The sequence below is a fragment of the Loa loa genome (assembly GCF_000183805.2).
Source record: "Loa loa unplaced genomic scaffold supercont3.84, whole genome shotgun sequence".
NCBI lineage: Eukaryota > Metazoa > Nematoda > Chromadorea > Rhabditida > Onchocercidae > Loa > Loa loa.
The window spans coordinates 60,882-78,971 of NW_018108264.1; the positions used below are offsets into that span (position 1 = coordinate 60,882).

Consider the following 18,090-nt stretch of genomic DNA (forward strand, 5'->3'; position numbering starts at 1 on the left):
TATATATACTAGTATATATATATATATATATATATATATATATATATATATATATATATATATATATATATATATATATATATATATATATATATATGTTGATTTGTAAGTAAATAATTAATAAAGTAGTGGTTGACTATTTAAAAATTTGATGATATTAAGAAGGAAATAAAAACGAAATAGTTAAAATGTATTTTATTTTATTAGTTCAATATTAAATGGAAAGAATGTCATCTTATTTTGAATTACTTATCTGTTTCCATGAGTTAATATTTCATATGATGTAAAAAGGCGTAAATCTTCTTCACAATTTGTATTTTATTCCTATTTATAAATGTTTCAAAATGATACATTAATTGATAATTTTTCAAAAAATGTTCAAAGTATCATTGCGACATCCATTCACCGTATTGAATTTTTAATACTAATCCAGAAATTTATGCGAAATATTTTCTGTCAAACTACTGAAAGAATTAATTTTGTGATGCAACCAAAGATAAGAGTGATAACGGAAATGGTCTCAAAATGATAAGAAAATCCGCAAGCAATCATTTACTAAAGTTAACTGCCAATTTAGTGATGCGTGAATGCATTTTGCAATAATAAAAACTACTTAGCATGCCAATTGTTGTTTTAACAAACTGGGCATACAATAAATTCTCTTATTTTTAAAATGATTTCATTAATTTTTGAAAATCTTCTTCTACTCAAAACAGTTTTACTATTCATCAAGCAATTTCATCAATTTTATTTTATTTGACTGATAGTGTCATTTTCAACAAGAACAAGTCTACTAATTAATTAATCCCAACAAATAACTCAATGTAAATTTCAACAAAAACAAGTCTACTAATTAATTAATTCCAACAAATAACTTAATGTTTCTAGGATAATTCCATCCATTTTGCCCAATAATTTTACCCAGATAACTTTTTTATTGTTTTTCTTGGATGATCATATCTTTGCTTTAATAATGTAAATGCATATTCAATGTCACCAAGCATTGAGTTTGTCCTCAATAGATTTACACAAGTGTCATAATTATTATCAATTTTGTTTACACTGTCATCTTCTGTAATATCTGAAATATTGACTATTAGGAATGATAACAAGAGGTGATAAACTTTAATCCCAAACTTTACATCGAGGATTTTTGAGAAAATATTCGAACTAATTCCATATAAAATCGTATTTAATTATGAAAAAACTATTTCAGTTATAAAGTAATAATGTTAATAATTCCTGTTAACATATAAATGTTTTTTTGGCTAAAAAATATTCGTACTATGCGAAATATTTTCATTTTATCACTGGAAAATATTATCAGATAATTTCAAATTAAAAAATTAAGGAATATTCGAATATCAGTAATTTAAATCAAAATTTGTTTTTTGTCAATTTCAAACCTAATTTATCGCTTGAAGTGTTATATTATATTTTAATTTCGAAGTAACATCTTCCAACTTTAAAACCAAATATATGTTTCGAAAAAATAATTGCTTTCAACTGACTTTTTCCGAACTGACTTTATCACTACGCTATATACCAACTAATCAAGCTAATAACCAAACGTTGATAACAAATTTATTGTTGTCAACAAACAATTCACTTATCAAATCATCCTTCTAGCTTTGTAAATGTTGAAATTTCAATGAAGTTTTTAATACTAATGGAGTTTGATTAATAAAAGTCATATGGTTCAATTAATTTTTATCATTGGCAATTTTAAATGCTAAACTTCTCTCCTCAACGAAATATCATATCAATTGATATTACCAATTAAAAATGCAAAAAAAAAAATTTCTATATCAAAATAATTTTGTCCTCCTTTCTCCAATTGTATACTAAGTCATAACAACCATATCATTTCATAATAAATTAAAGCTATTAATATGACTAATCAGTTATTTCGTATGCAAATTAATTATAATATGAATGAAAGTTTTATCATAAAAACAAATATCAATCAATAAGTATCAAAAAACAAATTCTTTTTCCTTTTCATCAATTTCCAATTCGAATTATGAATTAATTATTGCAGGATTTTTTTTTGATTTGCATAGAAATGATATTTAAGATTGCTGTAACATTTCCTTTGCATTTTGCTGATTTGTAAATTATTGACTGAGAATTTTCACAAATACTTATCGAAATAATATCGTAGAAAACATTAAAAAGGAGAGTAAGGGTGAGAGAGAGAGAGGGAGAGAGAGAAAAAGAAATAATTGTCAGCAATCAATTTTTTTATAGTACTAGAAAATGTTTTTCAACGAAAGCTCTTTTGAATATTTTTGGAAATATCAATTTAAGAATTTTATAAAGTATTTTGAGAAAGATATAAAAGTAGAGAGAAAGAGAGAGAAAAGAACGCATCAATTTTAAGTGAATTCTATTTACGGTAAGCATTTGAAATATACGATTGAAATTTAATTTGAAGCATTTGTCTCATTGTCAAGATGACAGAATGGACTTTGAAGTTTGCTTGCAAAGAAATTTTTGTAACAAAAACAAGCAGTTTAGTGGTAGTAAATTTTTAACAATTTATTAAATTTAAACTTGATAATTTATTAAATTTAACAATATATTATGCTATCGTCATTATCATATCAATTTATTACAACCATTGTTGCACCATATCATTACATTGCATCATTATCATCAACATTATATTACGTAACACCTGCTAATATCATAACCATAGGATACCATTATCACTCTTTCACTCTTTGTTTTTAATGATAAAAGCAAGAGTTCTCTTTTTCTGTATTTAACTATGCAGTAATTAATATAGTTCATATATTGTTGAGATATTTATTCACATCTGCATAATCCGAAAAATACTACGAATATTTATAATTAAAATCTAAATAAATTAGATTATTTGTAATATTTAAATTACACCTGCAAAAACGATAACTTTTACCAAAAATGGTCATTGGTCGATAGATGTTGTTGCATTATTAATATTTCTCTTATTAAAATAAAAATCATTAGTTTTAAAGATTAAAGATCACTTAGTAACAATGACAAATTAAAAATTGATGATTTAAAGTTTTAGTAGCACATCAAATAGAAATAAAGGGAAAGAAGAAATATATTAGTTTAAGTCACCTGATATTTTCAAACAAAAAAATAAGAAAAAATTAAAGGGAAACGAAACATGAATGGATACTGTAAACAATATTTAACAATTATATCTAAGTAAATATAATATTAAATACTACAGTATGCTTATTCGTTTGCAAAAATTTATTTCAGGAATACAATTAATTTGGGATATGTAATCAACGCATTGCTCAGTGATTATGATAATCATTTATTACCATCTAATGAAGGTGTTAATGTTACAATTGAAATGCATGTGCAGGTTAATATCACCAATTGATAATTTCAATTACGATTTTGTATTTTAAACTTGCAATTTATTTGTTTACAAGTTAAGTGAGATTTTCGTTTTTACTAAAAGCTTTCGAGCAATATTTAGTTAGATTTTTAACCCTTTTTTTAACTTTTTTATTACATTTCATGCTTGTTTATCACTTTCAGTCTTTAATGTATCACATTTTAGCTTGTTTATTGCTTTTCATTTCTATTTATCACAATTTATCTCTGTTTATCACTTTTTTTTTTTTGAATATCATTTTCCATTCGCATCCATCGCAATTTATCCTTTTCCTCATCACTTTTCACCGATTCAAACATTTCCGTTCCTATATGTATTTTCTTATTTAAATATCTTTATAAATTCGAAACTCTTCGCTAAACTTATTTTTCAAAATAGGCTACGGTATAAAATAAAATAAAGGGAAAGAAAGAAAGGGCTAAAGTCAAGCTAATTAGACTATGGTATAAATTAGTCTCATTTTGATCATAAAAAAAAAACTGTTGAAAAGTGAATGCAAATGCTCATCTTCAGGGTGTTTCTTCAGGGTGTTACAACAGTTTCGGAATTAACCGGCGATTTTGAATTAGATTTTATGTATAGCGAAATATGGGAAGATCCGCGGTTAAATTTTAAGCAATTAAACGTTTGCACAACAAATATTACCTTGAAAGGTGAGTTTCGGAAAAGGATTTGGACACCTGAAACATGTATCATCAATAGCAGACATTCATCGATACATAGTTCACCAGCCGAGAATACTTTCATTCTTATATATGAAAATGGATTGGTATGGAGTAATTTCAGGTTAGTTTCAAAGTAAAAATAAATGAACAAATATTTTCAAATTTTATACGCTGTTAAGTTTATTTACAAGTATACGTGGAACGTATACTTGTAGGTGTAGCAGAATGAGAAATTATTGACGTGAAAATTGATAATATAAAACTTGAAAGTATTTGTCTATTTGTTTATTTACAACTAATCAAATATTTTTTAAAAAAAAACCAATAAGAAAATAATATTATCAAAGTTGTATTTTCCGCATTTCAAATTGCAATTGTTGTTTTTTTTTTGAATCGAAAATAATATAAAAAATACAGAAATGATCGCATATTTCAACATATTAAATTAGTTTATTGCAAATTTTGTAATTTTTTAAATTTAATCAAAGAAAATTAATGGTTACTATTAAAGTTTGTTATTTTCAGGCTTAAAGTTAGAGCGCCATGCAAAATGGATTTAAAAATGTTTCCGTTTGATAAAATACATTGTAAGCTTACATTTGAAAGTTATTCATATAATACGGATAATGTACGGCTATTTTGGCACGAAAAACCATTAACAATGATGGAAGTAGTTGAATTACCGGATTTCGAATTAACTGGTTGGAGAACAAATCGTGAAACATTGCAATATCCGAATGGCGAATGGGCTAGAGCAACGGTAAATTAATGTTTCTGATTAATAATAATCAAAATTTCCGGTTACTTTTCTTATATCCGGTAATATGTTTACTAATATCTTTTAATATTGAATGATTTCTGTAAAAAACTCAAAGCTTGATCAACTTGAAAAAACATTTTGGCACAATTTCTTTTCGGGATTTTTCTTTAACTTCATAAAAATTATTGCTATGTGTATGAACAAAAATCAGATATCCATTTGATCGTTAAAATAAAAAATATCTCAAACGAATGTAAACAACAAAACACAAATTATCGGTTGTAAAAGTAAAATCGAATTTAAATTTCCAATTTTTTAAATAAAAATTTGTAAATTAATTTTAGTGCTAACAGTTAATTAAGACGTTCAAAAGTAGAAAATGTAAATTTTACATGATAAAATGGGAAGAATCACTAATAACATATTTATCCATAATCAATACAAAAACAGGAACTAATCATAACAATAATTTTTGAACTTTCAAAAAATGTGACATTCGGTCAATTTGTTAAAGAATATTTAAAAAAGTTTCGTGACATTTTTGAAAAAATATTGAAGTTTTAATGAAATGAAGGCAAATTTTATTAGAATTAAACGCTTTTAATTGGAAAAATTTGCAGGTTGAATTTACATTTGCCCGACGATATGGTTTCTATCTCTTTCATTCCTACTTTCCAACATTACTGACAGTTATTAGTTCTTGGGTTGGATTCTTCTTTGATGCACGAGCTGCTTCTGCAAGGTCTGCTAATAATAAATGTTATAAAAAAAATTTTATCCATATTATCTAAGAATTTTGCAAATACTGTATACTGTACCTTATACTGTATCTCATACAGTAGCAATTTCACCCATAGCATTACCCATGTGGTATACTAAATGTTGGTAGTTTCATCGAGCATCACACATATATATGTACTATATCCCATACAGTAAAAGTATTATTATACATGCATCAAAGTTAATTCTTCAACTTAATTAAAAAGATCTTTTTTTAAAGGATAACATTGGGTGTATCATCATTATTAGCAGTAACTTTTCAATTTGGTAGTGTTTTACGTCATCTACCACGTGCTAGTTATATTAAAGTTAGTTTACTTTTACCTTTTCCACTTTACTTTCTCACCTTCTTTTTCACGTCATTAATTGCAGTACTCTCTATCTTCATTTTCTTTTCCCTTTGATCTCTTCAGACATCGTTCAAACTACAAACTGTAAAACATAAAATGACAATTTTTATGAAATTTTTTATTTACCAAAAGAAAAAATAAAAGGAAAACTTACATATCAATTCTTTGTTCCAAACTCATTAATTAGAACTTTCTTTTTGAAGAAAATAAATGTTTTATTAATAAATTAAGCCAAAATAAATTGATTTTTTCCAACATTTGTCATTTTCTAATAGCTTGTTACAGTTCCAAAAGGAATCTTTGGACTACCCACATAATATGTTTACTTATTAAAAATTACTTATTTCAGTGTTCGGATGTATGGATGATCAGTTCGGTTATTTTCATTTTCTGTACACTTGTTGAATTAGCTGTTATTTCTCGGCTTAATCAGTAAGTATTTATCATATTTTGTCAAAGTTTCTTTTAAAGAAATTTAAAATTTGAAAAAAAAACACATTCAATAATCGACAAATCATTATATTACAGAAGCATGAAATTGATGGAAATTAGTAAATTTGAAATCGAATAATTTTTGTATTGTACTTGAATTATTGTACTAAAATCGTTTTTTTTTGTTTTTTTTTGTTTACAGTTACGAACGAGAAAAAGAAATTGGAACCCGCGCGATTAACCAATGGATCAATCAAATAAGGTCTCGAAAACAACTGATAAATTTATAAACTGCTGTTAAAAGCTTTTGCATTATTAAAAAAAAAAAAAATGAAACATATATATGTTGAGAAATTTAATTTTCGAAATAATTTTTATCCTTAAATTTAAAAATTAAATAATTGCAAACATTGGAATTGGCTTATTACACGTCATTATTCAAATCCTAAACTTGTCTAAACTATCCATTTTAAACCAAAATTTTTTGAAGAAAAAAAAGGAATTGTAATGAAACTTCGGATGATAGCAATATGAATGTTTTTCGAAGGCAAAATATTCTATCCGTAATGAATCCAGAAAAACCGTTTCAAACAGGAAAGGCTATATCGGATACTGATTTAAATAGGAATAGCACAGAGCGTACATCACATGAACATCGTTTTTTAAATGGGTAAGTATTTTTAATGAAATTTTGATTAATCTCAATTGCATTTTAATTCATAATATTATTGTTTAATAGGATTCATATTTCATTTTTTTTTCTCCAGTCAATAACAGATATCAGGAAATTATTGGGTCAATTTTGTGGTCGAGAATGGAGAATTACTTCCAAACAAGTATGAATTAATGAGTAATTTTTGCGATTCTCATATTTCACTTTTATTTTTTTCAAAGATAATAATTTCTCTTTATGCAAAGCAATAATTGTGAAAATTTTATTAAATTTATTTGATAAGTTCAAAACAAATCGAATTTCAATGAATGAATTCTAGAAAAAACAAACAAATCAAATGCGAAAATTTATAAAAAAAAAGACAGTTTCTCAAGGAAATTTCACTTCTACTAGAAATTTTAATGAATAGTAGATAATTTTCCCAAATAAAAACTCAACTGATAAATTTAAAAAAAAAAAAGCAAAAGACAGAACAAAACAAAAAACTCGTTTTTGCTTTGTTATGATATAACTGCGCAATCAATTTAGGGATAATTTGTTGAAAGTTATGATTAAGATTTTCTTTTTTACTTCTTTTTTGAGAACTAAAATTTAAAATTTTTATTTATGAAAAAAATTGAAATTACTGAAATTAAATGAACTTTTTTGTTTCCAATTTTATTGTGTTTAAGAGTTGTTCTAAATATTTTCGCCATCATAATAAAATGCAAACAGAAAAAAGTTTTTGGGATGCAGGTGGTAATATTAGGAAGGTAAATGGAATTAAGTCTAAAAATTTCAATATTTGAATCAACTAGACTTTTGAAATTGGAATTATATAATGATTAAATTTAATTTTTAAGGAATCTCGAGTTTAGGTTGTTCATGGCTGGAAATCATTTTAAGCATTCAAAGAAGCAATTAATTATTATTTAAATCTTTAGGTCGACTATTATTCAATGATATTATTTCCTCTTTCATTTGTTTTGTTCAATATAATGTAAGTTACCTTTCGTAAACCACAATATTGAAATTTCAAAATTTAAATACTTAAATGAACTTTAATTATTTACTTTTAATCCAAATGTATGAGCACCGATAGCAACTTCAAATTTTGGCGGACTAAATTACAATTTTGCTATGTAGGGAACCAGAGAAAAAAATCATAATGGCCATGTTTTGTTTAAAATAAATTTTTTTTGACTGGAAAAAAATGTGTTTCTAATTTTAATTGGTGAATTTAATTAATTTAGCTTAATTTTAATTAATTTAAATTTGATTAATGCAATACAAAATCGTGCAATACAAATTTTTAATTATTCGAAGGAAGTACAACATCGTATATTTAGTTATCATTGAAAATTATTCCACTGATAGAAAAAAAGAAGTTTTATGAATTACTTTCAGATATTGGACGGTATATATTTCGAAAATGTATGAAAGCATTTGATATGTTAACTTTTGGTTGATTAATTTGGAATGCTAATCGTAAAATGTTTTGGAAATGCCAAGTATTTATGCAAATTTTGCAAAAAAAAAGTAAAGGAAAGAAATAGCAAAAATGAAAAGAAATTTATTAAAAAATAAGAGAATATTTAAAAAGGACAATACTTTGTTTTTTCTTTTCGAAAAATATAATCCAACAAAGTAAAATGTAAATTATACCTTATGATACGATGTGAAATGATTGAAATTTCATTCTCTCACAAAAAATGCTCATTAATTTAATTATTGCAAATAAATGAATAAAATATTTGTTTGCATTTGAATTTGAAACACAAATCTATTTTAGCGTTTTTATCACTTGTTATCATTTTATATGTATTTATGTATGGTAACAACAAAACAGAAAAGGAAAAATGAATTTATTTGCAAATTGCAATTAAACAATAAGAAATAAATATTTGCAAACAGAATGATAAGAATTAATTAATTAATGGAACAGCTTTTGCTTCACAAACCATGTAGATGACCAGTTCCTTATGAAACCTGTATTTGCTTCTCTCATTGTTAAATTAAATAAATGTTTGAAAGATTTTCGCTAAAACTTGTTCCCGAGAGTTCCTGCAGGCGAAACCACCAGAAATAGTTGTTGATGTTTATCGGAATATCAAATAGCACTTCTCAACCGACCTTAAAATCCTTTCCATATTGACTAAATTGCAAATGTCCTTTTTCCGAATCACAACTATCAAATAACATAAAGAGCCTTTTTTCGTATGTGGGAGAGACGTTGCGCACATTTACTCACCATTCATATCAATTGCAAAATCTATCATTTGTCCTACGTCTACCGCTTTTACCGCCCCGTTGTTCTGTTAGCGCTCAATTTATTAAATTTAAATTTTATATTTCATGACAACAACAACGACAACCGCAGCAATAATTTTTCAATGATAGTATCATCGTTCTGTGGAAGTGAAAATAGCATTATCATCTTATCACCTATAATCGTATTTGCATTGCTTTCAAATGTAACATCTCAAGCGGCATTAGTAAAGAACTCTAAAATATTTCAAAGCTGTAAAGCTACTTGTAGTCCTCATATAACACTTCCTTGGTAAGTTCGCTTTTCAATTTTAAGCAGGATTTCATGTCAACTTTCTCTCTGTACTGATAATGGTTAATTAGGAGTAATTAACCACTCATTTTTAATAATGAGGGAAGAGATTGAATGTAAATAAAAAATAAGAATGAATTAGAAATGAAAAGTAAACTGATTCTATTGTTAGTGGAACTAAACCATCAAATTAATAAAATAATTGAGATTAGATTATTGGAAAACTCTCCAAAAATGTTTTTAATTTTTAGTGATTGAAATGATTAAAATGAAAAGTTGCCAACATTCAAAATTAATCATACTTTCATTCTTTTCCTAATTTCTTCCCTTTTTACAATCTTTCTCACCTCATTCTCCTTCATCTGTTTCAGTCCAATTTTTTTATAATATCATAAAATAGCATAGCAGAGCATAAGATATCACATCGGAGCACAACATATCATATCATAACATATCACACCATTTCTTTGAATTTTATCTAAAGTCATGTCCTAATAGCACTATTATAACAGTAGTATGAATTATCAAATATAATATGCAAATTTTTATAGAAAGAAAAATTAATCAACCAATTTAGTGATTTTGGAAGTTTGGATCGATGTATCATGCAATCATGCCAGAATGCATGTTGGAAGGATGGTAACCGCAAAGTACAGTCCTGTTTTTGTCGAGGGTCAATCGAAGGTCCAACATTGCGTGCATGTTTCTGTGGTCCACCTAAGGCTCGGAAAAATAACAAATCAAAGGGGAAATTATTTTTTGTATAATTTACCCCTTTTTGCAAAATATTTTATATATATATATATATATATATCTGCGATACTTCCTTTTGATGTATGCCAAATTAATTTTCTCGATACCTTGCTTTTGATGTATATTCAATTAATCCCTATGTATTCCAGTCCATATTTCGCCTATTTGGTCAGTTTTTCTTCCTTTCAGTTCGAATTTGTTACTTGACTCATCAATTTTTGGTCCAAAATCTACCTCACTTTAAAAAATCAGTAAATCCTGCGTTTTCTCCTTCGCAAATCTGCCAGGACAATTACTCGTGGCTCTTCCTCAAAAGCCAAATTAATTTGCTTTGCCTTAATTGCAATTTTATTTTCTTTCTATCAAAAATTTAAGAATAAATCTCCTTCTTAACTGGAAGCTTAGGAATAAACTTTTCAAATTTAGTGCTAAAATTTGATATTTGCTGGTTCCCCTTTTTAAAAACAAAGACAAAAAAACATGCTTTTAACTGGTACTTATTCGATTTGGAATTCATGTAATTTATTACATGAAGTAAATTCCAGTAAGAAAAATCCTTGTGTATTGTCGTCCAATATTTTTCCACAGATTTTAAATTTTAATTTTAAAGATTTCAGATGTTTTAAAAATTACCATGCCGTAAGAACTGACTTCCTGATATGCTGTTGTATTTTGGATCATACGTATATTGGAAATCACTGACCCGGAGATGATAATGGAAAATATTAAGTATTGCAAAGTTTTTCAAAATAAGAAAAGACATGATATCAATGAATTTATTCGTAGTTATTATACGAACTGCAGCAAAAAGCAAATGAATCATTCATCCAGGTATTAAATACACAAACAGAACAATTATTGTGCTGCAACTTTTAACTTTAGAGGCCTTATCGGTAAAGAATTTGGCCTGATATTGGCGCAAACATGATTGATACCTTCATTTTCCCGAAGCGTTTCATAAAACTGGATAATCTAAAAGTAAAATTCATATTTCACGTGTCGAAAATAAGTTTTGTAAAATAAACAAAAACATACTTCTAATTGGGGAAAAAATAGCTAAACCTTTTCTGTTTCATGTTTTTCTATTTCAACCGGATTGATGGCGCGTGGCTCCAAAGCAGAACATTTAACATTGAAGCCTTCTTTTTCAACAACAGCCAATACTTGAGCATATTTACTCCGTACGCACATTAATTCATAAAATGTTGCTCCATCTTCTTCAAATTTATTTACATCATCGCAATCCAATTCTATACAAATTTCTTCCATCTAAATGAATATAATGTTATTCGCTAACGAAAAGTTCGCGAATGAATAAAAATAAAAACTTCCTTGCCTGTGTTTTGGAATGTACATTACGATAATGAAAATGCACACTGAAGTTGAAAAGATTCTAAGGAACAATGAATAACAATCTTAGAAAAGAGGCTTATAAGCTGCGAAATGGCGATGAATTTCAAAACTTTTAATCTAATGAATTTATGAAAAACTCAATATTTTTAAGTAGGAGTGTCAATAACCTCATCTAATGATAATGTTTTATTGGCTTTGACAGCACTGACGATAATAACACCTTTGTCCTCAAAATTCCTGCTATAGTCGTTTTTTGACAATTGAAATCCATCACCAATCTGAAATCTTCAACCACAAAACCAGAATTTGTTATATAATTCAAAATCATGAAAATTTATGGAGCTGATTCTAACAAATAAAAAGAAAATATCCCGCCCTTAGCGAATGTAATACCTTATCCAAAGATGATGCAAGGAATTCCAGCAACTTTTTTTGTGATAAACCTTCCGACTCGATGATAAAAATTGATCCAGAAGGTCCGAGTACAGTGATTTTTGCTGTTTTCACTGGTTGTAGCTGGAATAAAAAATATTCAAGTGTAAGGAATGAAAAATTTTTAAGAACAGTCTAATCGAATGCAATAAGAAAGAAATTCATTTTTTTCATTTACTTGAAATCTGTAAACTGAACATATAAATTATTTCTTGTGGTCAAGACTGAAATATTGGAAATGGATAAATCATGCGATATTTAATATCAGTTAGTCTTCACACCTCCCTCGAAATTAATTAAACAGTAATTTGTTAGTTTTGAACAAAGGATATCAATTTGATCCAGCAGATTACGAAGGTGGCTAAATGTAATATTCAAGCAATCATTTCTTTACAGAATAAAATTATAACCATTTGCTGCTTGCATCAGTGAGTATGAGATAAAAGGGCCGAAACATAAAAACTATATAAAGTAGCAAAAGTTGAAATATATTTAAACAATTTCTACTACGTATGACTGAACAATAAACCATACTTAACGGATTATGTTAGTACTTTCTTTCGAAAAAATTTTTCCAATGTAAAACTCTTACTTGCGCATTCTTGAGTGCTCGTTGAAATGCTGCATCCGAAAAGTTTGAATTCCTATACTCTAACTGTAACTGCACTAAATCTTTGTTGAATTTGAGATCAGGCCCACCAGCTCGAACAATTCGCTTCATTTTAGCCATTAATTGTTCAGCTGTTCTTGTTTTGCTAATCATAGCTGCAAGCTAATATCAACTCAAATCATTCAAACGTATTAACAGTTAACCGATATAAAACAGAAGATTTGAAGTACGATAATGGTTTTAATTTTTTGAATTAAGATTTCATCAGTATGATCATTTTTAAAATTCTTCGCCAAAAACCATCGGATGAGCTCATAGCGATCTTTGATCACCTTTAAATCTACATTTATAATCATATATAACTGTCTCTAATTATATCCTTAATTACAATCATATTTTTCTAGATTCCTACAATCAAACTTTAAGAAAACTGAGATCATAGGTGAGTAAAACTGATATACATAATACGTCATATCATATCATATGGGCAGCAACCTATGAAATTGATACGCAAATAAACCTTAGTGTCTTTAATGTTATCCCATTTCGAATGACCTTTCATGAAGTATGATGACACCCATAATCGTCTTGTATGCAACATCGTTCCACGTCGCATTACTTCCATCTCCTCCAAACACGCAAGGTATTTCCGGTAAACAGAATGAAAGTGAAATAAACGATCTAATTATTATAGATTTTGCAATTTGTAGTTTTATTTTTCCGAAAAAATGAAGCATTGGAAGTTTCACAGATTTTAATTTCATGTGATTGAAATTCCCCGTAAATGAATGACTAATACCAACAACGGGAACTTTTGGAATTTCCCGGAAATGAAAGATCGATGTGAATAACGGGAATTCCCGAAAGTTTCCGGAAATGATGCATTACAACCAACAATGGGAGTTTGGAGCGAGTTTTTGGCAGTAAAACTTACAAAGCAAGCAAGAAATGACCGTTTTCAATGCGACCTTCCGGTTGGGTTTACGTTTCAGTTGCCACCGAAAGAAGCAAGCTACGCTGCTCATTGGTGTTAGTGAGACGTGAGTTACGGTGACGTGTGGTATTTGGGGTGGGTGTGAATGCTTGACGTTAACTACTGTTACGTGAAGCGCTCTGACAGACGGTACAATTGAAGACTGACGTACGGCACCTCGAACCTCGATGTTTCATTTTTAAACATAATGTAAATATGCATATTGCCGTATTTGGAAGGCAATGTTATTGAATAAAAGTGGGGAATGTTATTGAATAAAAGTGGGGCTCGTAACGACCGGTTTTTCAAGAGTCGAAACGACGTGGAATGTTCGCGTGAGTGCACGCAGAGATACTCGGTCACACGTATTTATGTATTCTTACGCGAAGATGTCGGCGATGCTAGTCATTACACATACAGCGTTTTTGCACTGCGTGTAACCAATATTTTATCGATATCGGGCTTAATTCATCCGATGACTAATATACCGGTATATCGATAGAACACTGGTAATCTTTAGGGCAGTCGTGGGTATCATTTACATGAGCTTTTCCACCCTTCCTTTTACAGATATTTAAAAAATAAAAATGAATTATTAAAATTTTTGAGATCAGCGAAAATATTTCATTTATTTGAAAACAAAAACTAAAATGAGTCAATAATTGATTGGATGGATAATCAATGAGCATCACATTAGAGAGGATAAATGCAATCATATTAGACGGTTCCTTGATCAACAAGGCGGAATGCTTCCAAGAATTCGTTCAGGTTGATATAACCATCTTTATTGAAATCAATACTTTCCGCTATTTGTTCCAAATGAGGTACTTTTAATGGGTTACGAGTATATTGACCCAAAATTTTGCATGCATCGACGAATTCAGCTACGGTTACAACGCCTGAATTATCCTAAAAATTTCCAATCATTTGCGTATTAAATGAAATATTCGAATTAATTAATCATTCGAGAAGTATTTACATAATTATGATTAGCTAACATATTCCTTGTCATATGGAACAAAGATTAATGATTGACTGATATTAGAAAATATGATTTAAAAGGTAAGCGGAATAGTTTTACCTTATCCATGAAACGGAACAATGCTTCAAGAGTATTTTTATGCCTATACAATGTTTCTACCACATGCGGTTTCTTCTGAAATTTCCAAATTAACTTCTTTTTTATTTAGCAGCAAATTAAAATGTTATGAAATATCTGATAATTAGAGTTTTTCCTATATTTTTATTGTTTTCAACTAATTGTTATAAAATTGTGATTTTGCAACTGAAATTAATTTGTACCTCCCGTTAAAACCTTTTTCGATCCTATTTTTACAAAATTTCCAAATATTAGAAGTAAAGGTAAGGATTTCCCACCTGCATGATTTTCTTGTTACCACTAAAAATTTGTACAGCTGATGAAGAGTTTTGCTTGTATAATACGTTTTTACCACCATCGGTTACGGTGACAAGTCGTGGAGCTAATGAATACCATGGCAAATTAAGGCCAGAAACACTTTCAACACATTTGCACCATTTATGAATTGAAATTTTACCTTAAATAAATTTTGAAAATTTTTGAGAAATTTATGAATCAGTAAATGATTGTGGTATGTTTTCAAGGAATATCAATAAATGATTCGAATAAAATTTCAGGTAATATTAATAAATGTTTCAGATAAATTTTCAGGCAATACAAGAAAGTTTTTTTTTCCTTGATGAACCAAATAGGAATATTCATTGCATTAAATATTGTTATCTTAAAATGATTTCAAGCTAAAAAAGAGAAAATTTCGCCAATTTGAAATCCATCAAATTCTTCGCTCTTCTCTTATTTATGCTCATTATTGTTAAATGGAAGTACCAGTATTTGTTGGATCCAAAATTTCATATTCATTTTGTAGTTGCTTATTGTGTACATCCAACTGCGTTCGTAAATTTTGCATAGCTGATTGTTCGACAGCATCAATCCTAAATTTACAAATTACTCTCCCTCCTAAATTTTAATTTCGCTGTTTTATCATTATATTATTCAGAAAACATTAATTAGTGGATAGGTTTTCATTATTTGCTTATAATCTCACAATTAGTGCTTGGTATTGTTAAAAAAGGAAAAAAAACATTAAAATACTTGAAGTATGATTTTACTATAGTTAAAATGCAAACATTAATATTACAAGTGGTAATATCAATAATAATAATAACTTTTACTAAATCGAATAATTCAAATTAAAAAAAAAGGATTTTCAACTATTCTCCGTGCTAGTAAAATAAATAAAATAATTCGAGTCTTTTTTCAAAATAAAAAAAAGTTTTAACCTTTCTTTTGCGCTAATAGCTTGTCGATGTGCTTTAGTAGCTTGATATTGTACAAAATGTAGTTCATGATTAGCACCAAGAAATTTAACATATGCGCCTCGATTACTACCGTATTCGTAGTAATTTGAAGCCGAAAATATGGTTAATAATTTATTGTTGTGTGTCAATTCATATCCTTCATATTTGCATTCATGTGATCGAACAATCATATCCAGTTGGTTCCTTTTAGACAAATTAATTGATTTAATTATTAGAAAAATAATTTGTGGCTAATGAAATATGTAGATTATGTGCAGTAATAAATAAATGAATAGATAATAAAATTTTTTATACTTTTATTCATTTCCAACTAACTTTATTTATTATATTTATTAAAAAATTCCATTCTTAATTAGATTAATTTACAATAGCATAAAAATACAGAAAAAAATCTTGCTATTATATTAAAATAAAAATTATTGAAATTTTAAAGGATTTCAATCAAAAATATTCCTAAATTAAAACATTTGTACATTAATTCCTCTTTCTTTTCTCAAAATGAAGTTGCACTCACTTCTCAAGAAATGTCTGGGTAATATCGGGACCAAAATATGTTCCACCACCGCGAAAAATATTTGCCGTGCAACCATTCTGCTCTTTTGGATCACTCCATAATATGTCCAAAATTAATTTCCATTCTTTATTATCAACACTTTTCCTTTGCATACCATCAAAATAAAAGGGTGGCCTGAGCACTGATCCATACTGTAAGAAAACAAAAACAAAACAGAAGAAAAGTAAGGAAAGTCTATTTCATTGACTACGAAATTTTTGAAAGCTTAAAAAAAATATATATAAAACTTTGAAAACTTTAAGTCAAACTCATTTCCTTTCTTTCTTTTATTGGTGACAGTTAATTAACCTTTCTTTTCTCTGATCGGTCACCCTTACTTAATCTTTCATTTATTTAACCGTTCATTCAAATGTGAATGGAAATTTCATACCTGCTTAACCTTTCTCCATCATTTTTGCTAACTTTGAACACTTACTGTTAACTTACTCGATATCGTGGTAAATTTTTCAGCTCATCTAAGTTTGTTGTATCCGAAATACCACCATGTGTAACAAATATTTTATTATCAATAATCGTTGCAAGTGGTAACCATGAGAAGATATCTTCCAACAATTTCACTAATGCATTTGCTGATTCCTAAAGTATAACTTCTTTGCCAATTTTATCACTTTAACAAGTAAAATAAAATAAAATATCTATTAAATTGTATAGCTTATTTAAATTAATTAACAATTTGTCACTAAATGGTATTCTCATAATTAGCGACATGTCTGATGTAAAATTTACTATCAAGGAAAAGAAGAAATGAAAATTTTAAAACATTCCATTGATAATATCTATTTTCAAAGTAAAATTAATTATGAAATGAAAACTTTATCAGTACTTTGTTTACGATTACACAATACCTTATATTTTGTCATTATTTCTTTCACAAATCCATATCGTAAATTGATGACATGATCTTCATGATTACCACGATTTAGTATTACTGATGATGGATTTAGGATTACAAATGCGCAAAGTACCACGAATACTTCTATAGATTGAGTACCACGATCAACGAAATCACCATTGAATATATATGGATTATCAATTGATGGATAACCATTCTAAATATTTCATATTCAATTTCTATTTCTTATAAATAAGCTCGGTTATGAATTTAATTCATTTCTACAAATACTTCTCTTTAGTTGTCTGTTTTTTATCATGTTCGAAAGTTGTATTTAATTTTATTTCGTCATAATTAATTGTAATTCCCAAAGAGTTATTGAAATATTAGTATTATTAATACCTATTATTGCTATTATTATTGCCACCATTTTGCTATTTATTACTAATTATTATTATTATTATTATTATTATTATTATTATTATTATTATTATTATTATTATTATTATTATTATTATTATTATTATTATTATTATTATTATTATTATTATTATTATTATTATTATTATTATTATTATTATTATTATTATTATTATTATTATT

The 18,090-nt window shown here is 27.4% G+C and overlaps 6 protein-coding genes across 7 annotated transcripts in view; 4 read left to right on the plus strand and 2 right to left on the minus strand.

Annotated features, from left to right (window-relative positions):
• Positions 1 to 2,456: 2,456 nt before the first annotated feature.
• On the plus strand, positions 2,457 to 6,394 carry LOAG_17503 (gamma-aminobutyric acid receptor subunit beta; the record flags this gene model as incomplete). The annotated part of the gene is made up of 7 exons (XM_003141785.2): positions 2,457 to 2,476; positions 3,259 to 3,367; positions 3,930 to 4,189; positions 4,594 to 4,828; positions 5,449 to 5,570; positions 5,829 to 5,916; positions 6,308 to 6,394. 7 exons carry the CDS (start codon positions 2,457 to 2,459, stop codon positions 6,392 to 6,394), a joined length of 921 nt encoding a protein of 306 aa, XP_003141833.2.
• Positions 6,395 to 6,920: 526 nt separating this feature from the next.
• LOAG_17504 (hypothetical protein) lies at positions 6,921 to 7,232 on the plus strand (the record flags this gene model as incomplete). Its single annotated transcript, XM_020450165.1, has 2 exons — positions 6,921 to 7,060; positions 7,175 to 7,232. The coding sequence occupies 2 exons, from the start codon at positions 6,921 to 6,923 to the stop codon at positions 7,230 to 7,232; spliced, it is 198 nt and encodes a 65-aa protein (XP_020306199.1).
• Positions 7,233 to 9,435: 2,203 nt separating this feature from the next.
• LOAG_06250 (hypothetical protein) lies at positions 9,436 to 10,369 on the plus strand (the record flags this gene model as incomplete). Its single annotated transcript, XM_003141786.1, has 2 exons — positions 9,436 to 9,602; positions 10,180 to 10,369. 2 exons carry the CDS (start codon positions 9,436 to 9,438, stop codon positions 10,367 to 10,369), a joined length of 357 nt encoding a protein of 118 aa, XP_003141834.1.
• A 742-nt stretch (positions 10,370 to 11,111) lies between these two features.
• Positions 11,112 to 13,384, minus strand: LOAG_06251 (hypothetical protein). The gene is made up of 6 exons (XM_020447100.1): positions 13,271 to 13,384; positions 12,733 to 12,912; positions 12,102 to 12,224; positions 11,876 to 11,986; positions 11,418 to 11,624; positions 11,112 to 11,327 (listed from the first exon to the last, which is right to left on the minus strand). The coding sequence occupies exons 1-6, from the start codon at positions 13,373 to 13,375 to the stop codon at positions 11,211 to 11,213; spliced, it is 843 nt and encodes a 280-aa protein (XP_020302634.1). The 5' UTR covers positions 13,376 to 13,384; the 3' UTR covers positions 11,112 to 11,210.
• Positions 13,385 to 13,988: 604 nt separating this feature from the next.
• LOAG_06252 (hypothetical protein) lies at positions 13,989 to 14,225 on the plus strand (the record flags this gene model as incomplete). Its single annotated transcript, XM_003141788.1, has 1 exon — positions 13,989 to 14,225. One exon carries the CDS (start codon positions 13,989 to 13,991, stop codon positions 14,223 to 14,225), a length of 237 nt encoding a protein of 78 aa, XP_003141836.1.
• Positions 14,226 to 14,377: 152 nt separating this feature from the next.
• LOAG_17505 overlaps positions 14,378 to 18,090 on the minus strand; it is an 8,332-nt gene continuing 4,619 nt past the window's right edge. For both annotated transcript variants that reach the window (XM_020450166.1, XM_020450167.1), the window contains 8 exons: positions 17,501 to 17,704; positions 17,082 to 17,231; positions 16,596 to 16,786; positions 16,043 to 16,264; positions 15,588 to 15,694; positions 15,101 to 15,279; positions 14,805 to 14,879; positions 14,378 to 14,632 (listed from right to left, as the gene is read on the minus strand). In XM_020450166.1, the coding sequence (XP_020306200.1) occupies positions 14,441 to 14,632; positions 14,805 to 14,879; positions 15,101 to 15,279; positions 15,588 to 15,694; positions 16,043 to 16,264; positions 16,596 to 16,786; positions 17,082 to 17,231; positions 17,501 to 17,704 (1,320 nt within the window). In that variant the 3' untranslated portion in view covers positions 14,378 to 14,440. The remainder of the gene's footprint in view (positions 14,633 to 14,804; positions 14,880 to 15,100; positions 15,280 to 15,587; positions 15,695 to 16,042; positions 16,265 to 16,595; positions 16,787 to 17,081; positions 17,232 to 17,500; positions 17,705 to 18,090) is intronic.

Excerpts from the sequence above, each read along its gene's own strand:
- LOAG_06251 (XM_020447100.1), bottom strand. The coding sequence starts at position 13,375 with ATGGAAGTAATGCGACGTGGAACGATGTTGCATACAAGACGATTATGG. Across the intron at positions 12,225-12,732 it reads GAGCACTCAAGAATGCGCAA|CTACAACCAGTGAAAACAGC; the intron begins GTAAGAGTTTTA and ends TTTTTATTCCAG. Across the intron at positions 11,987-12,101 it reads TTGCATCATCTTTGGATAAG|ATTGGTGATGGATTTCAATT; the intron begins GTATTACATTCG and ends TGAAGATTTCAG.